Source organism: Anguilla anguilla, chromosome 17, assembly GCF_013347855.1.
Source record: "Anguilla anguilla isolate fAngAng1 chromosome 17, fAngAng1.pri, whole genome shotgun sequence".
NCBI lineage: Eukaryota > Metazoa > Chordata > Actinopteri > Anguilliformes > Anguillidae > Anguilla > Anguilla anguilla.
The window spans coordinates 841,826-851,910 of record NC_049217.1 but is presented as its reverse complement, the minus strand read 5'-3'; the positions used below and the strand labels follow the sequence as shown (position 1 = coordinate 851,910).

The 10,085-nt window shown below is 43.3% G+C and overlaps 1 protein-coding gene across 1 annotated transcript in view; it reads left to right on the top strand.

Moving 5' to 3' along the window:
- The first annotated feature begins 266 nt into the window (after nucleotides 1-266).
- LOC118216280 (C1q-related factor-like) overlaps nucleotides 267-10,085 on the top strand; it is a 28,025-nt gene continuing 18,206 nt past the window's right edge. Inside the window, exon 1 of the mRNA XM_035397366.1 lies at nucleotides 267-1,268. Within this exon, the coding sequence (XP_035253257.1) occupies nucleotides 645-1,268 (624 nt within the window). The 5' untranslated portion in view covers nucleotides 267-644. The remainder of the gene's footprint in view (nucleotides 1,269-10,085) is intronic.

Sequence of the window (10,085 nt, the reverse complement as noted above, 5' to 3'; positions counted from 1 at the left end):
CATAACGAACCACACCTGTGTATGAAAGCAGTGAAAATAAATGCAGGGAAAGGAGAGAGAGGGAAGCAGAACGGACCACCGCCAGCAGTATAGTATGAAGCAGTGTGATGACAAACCGGTGTCAGAGCGCCTCTCCTCTAAGGGCTGGCACGGAGGACGTGCCGCTGAAGCATCCTCATGCTGCTCTGTGCCAGAGGGTGGATCCACCGCGGCTGCTCTATATAAAGGGCTGCCCAAGAATCAATCAGCTCAAACCCACTCTCTGACTCCTTCTGCACTTCTCCACTTTCCATTCTCTGCTGTCTCTGCCCGTCCTCTCTCTCCCTCTGCCATCCTCCCTGCCTCTCTCTCTCTGTCTCTCCCTCCCCCCGTGTGAGTTCTCCTCCTCTCTCCTCCCAGTCCTGTCCTCCTGTGCGGACGGTGCGAGTGCTCGTGGGAGTGTGCTGAGAGTGCATGCGGGTCCCGCTCCCTCGGACGCCTCCCGTCTCCGCTCCTGGGGTCTTCTCATCCCGACCGCCGCTGGCTGGCCCGCCCCCCGCCCGGCAGCCGCCATTTCGGTCCCAGGGAGACCCACGCTGGCCTCGCAGCCCCTCCCCCGGCTCAGCCTGGGGAGGAAGACCCTGGTGGTGGCGGCGGTGGGGGTCATGCTCATCCTGGTGCTGGTCGTCCTCATTCCCGTGCTGGTGAGCTCCGTGGGCACCGACGCCGGGTCCTACGAGATGCTGGGCACGTGCCGGATGGTCTGCGACCCGTACCTGAACAAGGAAGCCGCCAGCAGCACCAGCGCCAGCACCAGTTCTGGGTACGGGGTTGGTGCTGAGGCCGAGGCCCTGAGCGAACGGGGCGTGGCACCCCCCCCTTCCACCTTGGTGCAAGGCCCGCAGGGCAAGCCGGGCCGGCCGGGGAAGCCCGGACCCCCGGGACCTCCAGGAGAACCGGGTCCCCCGGGGCCCAGGGGCCCCCCGGGGGAGAGGGGGGACCCAGGCAGGCCCGGGATAATGGGGCCGGGGGTATACAGTGGAGCTATCAGCACAGCCACGTACACCACCGTCCCCCGGGTGGCCTTCTATGCCGGGCTGAAGAACCCCCACGAGGGCTATGAGATCCTCAAGTTCGACGACGTCGTCACAAACCTGGGCAATGACTACGACGGCGCCTCAGGAAAGTTCATCTGCAGCATTCCCGGCACCTACTTCTTCATCTACCATGTGCTAATGAGGGGTGGGGATGGCACCAGCATGTGGGCAGACCTCTGCAAGAATGGACAGGTGGGTGAAACTGCCTTCCTCTCCCTCTCTTTCTCTCTCACTCTCTCTCTAGCTCTCCTTCTCTCTCTCTCTTTATGCATACCTCTGACAGCCCTGCTTGGACACAGGTGGCTTTGTTGGTGGAAGCCACCTGAGGGATCCATAGTTAAATATCACTGCTGCATTGAGAAAATGAATGCCTCTGTGTGTATATATGCAGTGGGGGAAGCACCTGCCTGTCAGCGGTACCTTCTGAAATCCCCACAGTTCAGTTTCACGCAGCTGCACCGCCACATGTGACCTGAAAGAAGGCTGTGTAATAAATGCGCACTCCACACTCCTCCGGATTAAACACGCTGTGCCAAAAGTTCCTGAAAAACGAAAGCAGAGGTGGATTTTCAGGAAGAAACAGGGCAACTGCCTTTCTGTTCGCTCATTTATATGTGTTTAGCAATCCTTTGATGAAGTTCTTACGGCTTTTGACATACGACGTTCCCTGTAGTTGTCGAGATGGTTTTTCTTTATCGTTAAACAAAAAAAAAAAACTCCTTGACGCAACATATTACATTTTTTTTGCAGCTGAAATGCCTGCGAAAGTTTTATACACTTTCACTCATTTTAAATACAAGCTGTTTTTGGGTACGTCCCTGACTTAAACTCTGTACGATTAATATTTGAAAACAGAAACAGAGAGAGAGAGAGATCGTTTTGAGAGTTTCATTTTTTTTTTTATTGCTGGTGAAACATGAGTTGCGCCCGTGTTGCCATTTAACTGCAAGTAAATTAAATGCCAAGCACCACAAGGAAAGTCAGTTGCTTCGTCTACTGATTTGTACTGTAGGCGACTCTTTTCGTGGCTATCACCTGAATCTGAATTTTCGCGTGTTTATGACGTTTGAATAGCCAGTAGTTCCGTAATTGATTTGAAAGCATTAACACAATGAGCTTCGCTCAGTTCCCTGACAGGCGATCCTGATCTCCTAACGTCCTTATCTTGGAAACACTGGACGTTCATTTTATACTCGTCTCTTCTTGTTTATGTGTTTATCTTGGAAACACTGTACGTTCATTTATACTCGTCTCATCTTGCTTATGTATTTATCTTGGAAACACTGGATGTTCATTTTATACTCGTCTCACAAATGTCATATATTTGCATTGTGTTAACTATTATGACTTGATAGCTTGCCTGAGTTTATCTTACTGAATCTTGTTTTCGACTGTGAGTACACTTGCAAGGATAGCCTACCTGACGATCGCTATAATATGTACACAAAAGTAAACACGTTAATAAAAGTAAAGCGCTGTTTCTACAGCGTACGTTTTTCTACGATAGAAGTTGCGGAGATGTGGAAGGATATGGGGTGAAGTCACACTCAGCAAGCTGTGTTTGCTCGCGCTGTAAGATAATTAATACTGACTCAATATTCGTCAATACTTGTGTAATTTCGAATAATATTATAAACTCGCAAGGTTTAAGCGTGTATCAAGTAGCCCACGCACGAAGTGAATGCATCACTTGTTCAGCCATTAGACATACCCATGTTTTACAGACGATGAATAATACTTGTGCGAACACAGCCACAACTATCTCAAAATTCAGTTCAAATTAACCAGAAACGGATTCTAACTACACTACATTCAGTGCATTGTGAAGCGACATCCTGACTGACAAATAGGCACCTTCAGCCTAAGGAGTGTCGTCTTACTCCTGAGGCTTGTTGTGGGGCTTTGAGGCTTTTCATGTTTTAAATATTATTATGTGTGGTTCGGTATATGTCGTTGTATGTGTGTGCATATAATTTATTTATTTTCCCCATCCGCCGTATCGGATCACGTAATATTAATATAATGATAATTATTGTAACGTATTCTTCTTCTTAACATAATAATAATAATAATAATAATAATTATTATTATTATTTAGGACAATGATTATAGCAGTAATTTCAGTAAGAGTAGTTGCAATAATTACCATTATTATCATAATTAAAAGGGCAGCGTAGAATATGTATCAGGTCGTTTATTTCTCAAGGGAAGCCGTATTTGACTTAACTAATTCTCATAGATTCTCATAGATGATAGCCTGTATGGCAAAAAAAAAACCATGTATGGCAGATTTTTTTTTTTGGTCTTTAGATCACACGTGATTTTATGCATGTACAGTAGTTTCCTACAGGCTAGGTTTCAAGCTCCATTCCGCGTCACAGTGAGCGTTACAAACCGTTTTTCTGCACATTGAATTAAGCCTCCAGCGCCGTTCTTTATACTTGCGAATATTGCCCCATCGATATTTTTCTGTAGGAAAAAAATCTTTAAATCTGAACAGAATTATAGGTATTTGTTTCACCACCGTCAACTGCACCAAGATCATCATGCAATTGCAAAAAGTCTTCCTGCCCCAGAACAAAAAAAAAACTTTTTTTTCAATAAACAGAAATGAATCACATCGTCACATGCTTTTTGGCTTTGTGGTTTACACTTCTGTTGCCACTTGTTGAACATCCTACCCATATCTACCATTAAAACTGTTAATGATACATGGACCTTCTGAACAGAACACAACAAACCTCATACCTTACAATACTGTTCCCTTACAATACAATATCATTTGAAATACTTCAAATTCATAAAAACTGCCAATTTGAAGGGGAAAAAAAGCATTTCTCTGTGCTTCTATAACTTAATAATTCTGTGTGAAAAGTAATTGAAATGAAATACCTGTACCTGAAGGAAGAGGCAGACACTCTCTATTGCATGCCCTTTCATCAAAGGCAGTGATGTTGCCTGAGCAACCAGACTGTCATCACAGGATATTTGAAGGTGGTGGATAAAATTGCAGTTGGATTTATGCTGGACAAACACCGTTCACTCATTTTAACTTGGGTCGCTCAAACAGTCGCTTTAGAGATCTGTGTAGCCAGTGTTTCGAGTGGGCTGGAAGAGACCGGTGTGCCGGTCGGGGTCTTCTACGCTTTGCCCTTATGAGTACCGGCACTTATTGTTCCCCATTTCAAGAACTTTGTGTCACAAACTGTGTACTCTTATGGTATAGTGACATGTCCTAATCTTTGATTGCCGGTGTAACTGACTTGAGATTTCAAACCACAGCCATAAATCTACCACATTACCAATCTCCAGCTGGTGTTTGTTGTTACTCAGTATTTAACTACTCGATTAAAGCACCTGATTACACAGTTAAATCAGCTTATCTGGTTTACTGGGTATGAGTTGATTGTTGATTCTAAGAAGGAAACTACAAAACAACAGGCTCTTCAGGACCAGCAGAGCCCTTCATTCCACACATCATGGTAGTATGAAATCCTGGGAAGTGTTTGCTGTCATGGAAACACAAAATACACAACTCCATGAGTTTGCATAGAACCATCAACTCAGTTAATGTTTTTTTCCAGAATGTTGGTGAAGATTGAGGTTATATTTCCATTTGGTTGTGAGATATCATTATGACAAGAATGGTCCAAGAACAGGAAAATATTTTGAAACATTTAATTATTCTAAACATGCTCGGTCACAGAAATATTCCAGATATGTTGCATCCCCTGGTGGTTATTTAGTCTTGGAAAACATAATGGAGTAAACATGTCAAATTCCTTTTAAGAAAATTCTGAGTACTGAAATTGATAAAATTCTTGATAAAATTAACTTAAATTACCATCCACAATTCAAAATCTTTAGGAAAACAACTTTTTATTGAAAGCTGTTCCTGCAGTGTTTTTTGTGACTTAAAAATAATGTTAAAGGGACATCCAAAAAAGTGGACATATGTGTGTGCTGGGAACATTTACCCTAACCAAAAATACACCCTAACCTAATGGAATATGCTGGAAATGCACTAAAATAAACTACAGTGCAAAAAGTCCTGACTTGGGTCGGATAGGAGTGCTGAGGCAGGGTACGAAAACGTACAAATTAGTCTAAATTAAAGCAGTTCTGCAAAGAAGAGTGTGCTGAAATTCCTCCACAGCAACGTGAAAGCCTGATTAATAATTTCAGGAAGCGTTTGGTTGCAGTATTGATGGTGGTGCAAGCAGTTAAGGGGACAGTTACTTATTCTCATCGGTGACATGGGTATTTGATAACTATTTCATTAAATTATAAAATCATTTTTAAAATGTGGTTTATGTTCTCTCAGTTTCCATTTGTCTAATATGACATTTTGCCTAAAAATCTGAAATCATTCAATGTGACAAATATGCAATAATAGAGAGATAAGACAATAAGAGAAAACTAGGGGGCAAATACTTTTTCAAAGCACTGTATATTATATATATATATACACACACACACAGACTGGTGACAAATTAAAGGAAAAACCTCAATAAATGAGTGGAGAACATAACGAATGCAGATGCTTCCATGGTACACTGCGTGATACAATTAAGCATTTAACATCCTATCATACTCTGTCACATGTATAAAAATGCTGAGCCCAGTTTACCTTGATTTTGGATCAAGACGGCGAGAGGAAAAGATCTAAGTGACTTTGAAAGCGGCTAGTGAGAGATCCATCAAAACAAATAATCAAATGGGTTGAGCAGCCTTTTTTTAAAAAAAAGGCTGAGAGTTTGTTACCACACTCTTTTGACTCAGCGAAAGTAGCACTTGGATAAATATCATAAACATTATTAATTGAGCTGGCTTGCTACAGCATGGTTGCACAGACGGTATTGTACAGTAACTGCATTGTCAGCTCTGTATTCTTGCCATAGAAAGTTCTGTTTTCCACTGAATCTGAAACACCCCAGTTTGATGCACCTCCTGAAAATTCATTCAGGGACGTGACAAGATACAGTAGTTTCAATAAGCAATGGAAACAAAGGGGAACTTCCTGTAGTTAAGAAGAAAATGAGAACGGAAGAAGTGAATGAGATGACTGTCTTGTTTGTCTGCAATATAGAGTATGTGGAAGATTTTTCTGAATATAATGAATGGCAACAGTGTTTAGTGTACACACTGGGGTAAAGCTAATAACCATTTTGACAGTGTTAGTATATGTAACCAGTGTGATGATGTGATGCCCACAGCGACACAGGCAGTTTCATAGTGCATCCCACCACTGCAGGCTTCTGGCAGCGGTGTTGCCAGTTCTACATGTTTGCCACCCAGATGGACAAATTTTAAAATATTGCTGCAGGCTGTTTTCTGTTTGTGGGTTGAGCTCATACATTCCTCTACCTGAATAACAGTAACAGCTCTGCTTTATGTAAAATAACTGCACTTGGTGTGAAGTCTTAAAACAGACAAGTATGTATAGTTCATCTACATTAATGCAATGCCAAACATTGTTGAAAATGTAAGAGTAGTATGTACATTTCCACAGTGTAATATTCTACTGATTAACGGTTTCACAAGGCATACTTTTTTGATTTTGTGATGTGAACGCAGCACAGGAAAGAGCACAGCTGTTTGTTTATCCTTGAAAGAGAGAGAGAAGTCAGATAGGTGCTGTGAGTTTTAGAGGTTGTGAAGGCCTCCTGACTTGTCTGTCATGACAGTTAATGTGGTGGGCCTTGCCATGTGTCATTGATGAAGAAAGAGGAAAAGCCACTGGCCCTGAAACGAAGTGCTGCGTATCTCATTCTCGGGAGAGTGAAGGATATGGCCCCTATGCGGGAAGCTGTGGACAGGCACACACATAGCACAGGGTGTTTTATCATCTATGGCAGTCTATGTTCAAACACTCGGCCCTCGCAGCCAGCTGTCAGTCACACTTCACCCCTGCCCACATCCTCAGAGGGTCTACCCACACAGACACATCCTCAGAGGGTCTACCCGCAGACACACATCCACAGAGCGTCTACCCGCAGACACACATCCACAGAGGGTCTACCCGCAGACACACATCCACAGAGGGTCTATCCGCACAGACACATCCTCAGAGGGTCTCCCCACACAGACACATCCTCAGAGGGTCTCCCCACACAGACACATCCTCAGTGGGTCTCCCCAGCACAGACACATCCTCAGTGGGTCTCCCCAGCACAGACACATCCTCAGAGGGTCTACCCGCACAGACACATCCTCAGAGGGTCTACCCACACAGACACACCCACAGAGGGTCTACCCGCACAGACACATCCTCAGAGGGTCTCCCCACATAGACACATCCTCAGAGGGTCTACCCGCACAGACACATCCTCATAGGGAGGGTCTATCCGCACAGACACATCCACAGAGGGTCTACCCGCACAGACATATCCTCAGAGGGAGGGTCTACCCACACAAACACATCCTCAGAGGCTTCCTGTAGATGAGTGAATCACCTTGGCTGGTTTCATACACAAAATCCCTTCTTGATAGTCAGCGGCCATTTTTTCTTTTTTTGTTCAACGCAGCAATACACTTCGTATGGCATCGCCGCTGCATTTCACAGGCTGCTTTTTGTCAGTTAGGAAATAATCCAGCGAGTTCCCATTATGTGCATTCACGGTGCCCAGACACCCAGGGAGACGAGGCCGTTTAATGAAGCCAAACCAATTTCTGTGCGCCTGGGAAAGAAAGTTTTGTTTAGGCAGTCTGCTTAATTGTAATTTAAAAACTTTGAACTGGAGCCAGAATCTGTATGTATTTCTTCTTAAGTTCCTTTATAATACTCTTATTAATCTGAGCCGCATTTCCGGCTTAATTAAAACTGATGATGTTAGCGTCATTGTCTCTGGGGGCCTGGGGTGAGTAATCACGCCTCCTCCTGCCTTTAATAAGTTCCTGTGCACAACTCTTCCCCAGCAATTATCGCCACCCCTGCTCACTCCCTCCTCTCTCTCCCTGCCCCTTTATAAATCTCCCGATCCCTTCCCCACTCTCTTTCGCTTCCCGCCTATTCTCCTCTGTTCATTCCTTTCCTTTTCTCTTCTCCCTTCCCCTGTTCATTCAGGCTCGGTGTTCAACGTGTCCCCTGTGCCACTTCAGTCGTTGGCGTGCCGCGATGCTAGCAGCCTTGAGCAGCTGCTATTTCTGCGTAGTTTAACTGAAATGCAGGCCAGCCTGCCTGTTCCAGCGCCTCCATTCACTTCATTCATTGGAACATTATGGACATTTTTCAGGCCATTAATTGACTTTCAAATAAACTGAATTGAAACAGAACTGGTTCCCTCTCCAGCCTTGGCTATAGTAAAATATTAAGCATTTTTAGGGGCCCAAGCCCTTTAAGTACTGGAACCCTACTGTTTTTGTTCATTTTTATTTGCCCATATTGATCCCACATACCTTTTATCTGATAAGTCTGAGGCTGGCTTGTTTGGATGTCTGAGCTCTTGGATGCTGTAAAATATGGGCCATATTGGACACCTGGTGGTGCTATAGTGTACACATAAAATCGTTTCTGCTTCACAAGCTTAGACAGTAACTTGGTATGTAGGTCCCTCTCGTCACGAGGTATAGATTTATGAGTGCCCCACATGTGCCTTTTCTTTTTTGAAAAAGACTTAAATGCTTTTGATCTTACAAAAATGGACCATTACACAAATTAATTGTTATGCTGCATCTTTACAGACCAGCCTCTATACAGGTATTATTGTTTGTGGTTTTATTGCGAAAGGATAAGCCAGTTAATTTTGAGAGGGTTTGGCTTCTCACAGGTGCATACAAATCATTAATGGCTTGACCTAATGTGATGAAATTTGGTGTATAGATTCATATAGAGGTCCCTATTTTGAAAAAGAAAATTCACTTAAAATCACTGGTTTTTGAAGTTGGCGCATACCATCATATATTCTGTGTGTTTACAAATTATCACTTGTGGCTTGCTTGATGCTGGGAATCACTGTTTTCAGTTATATTTGCAATTGCATTTTGAACTGTATCACACAGTGTATGACACAAAGAATGTAACAAAGAAAGACTACATGATGCAATGTCTTATTATTTCTAAACATAAAATTGGCCATCTTTAATACATTTATGTATATAGGGAAACAGGATAGCACCATTGTAAGGACAGCTGAAGAAAATAAACTGTTGAAGGACACTCTGAGAGACTGGTGGATCTAAAACAGTGGCCTCAGCCCATGTGAAAACAGAATGGATTGGCTTGCTAACTGGCAACCCATAACTCATTTAAACTGAAAGATCCTTTAACAGAACCAGATGGAGTCGCAGAGCTCACATAATGAATGGCACTTTGTGTGTTCCCCAGTGAGATGGCACAAAATCAGTGCTTTAGCCTGAATGTGATGTATAATTGGACGTTAGATTTGATACTCTGTCAAATGGAACATTACTGGAAGCCTGCTTAGGAAGCAGGGCCATTAGGTAGTGAAACACATTTGTCTGAAATTCCAACAGGTCGCAGAAGCCAGGCCTAGCTGGCCGTTATAAATAATGGTGGGCGGGTGCCATAATTAGTTTATTGGTGAGGTTTTCGAAATGTAAAAAAACACTGCACAATATGAATTGTATCCCCCTCCCATCATGCATCATGTCTCAAAGACACAACAGGCCATCTCATCTGGTGGATTTTCACACATCTGTTCAGCTTGTGCAGTGCATATTATTTAGAAACACTCTAAAAGTATAACGCATATAAACAGCATATGGACTAAAATAACTATTCCAGCAGAACTTTGGTATGGATTTTTGAGAACATCAGGGTTTAATTATGAACGACAACACTGCCAAAGCCACTGTATTAATCTCTGGACATTTCAGTGAGTTTTAGTTCCATCCATCCAAAAGCCTGATGTCTCCCTCTTCTTTAGAATGGTATATATACGCAAATCCAACCAAAAATATACACAACATGGAAAAAAGTATGTTGATACCTGACATTCATCCACAATTATGGACATTAATATGGAGGTGGTCCACCCTTTGCTGCTA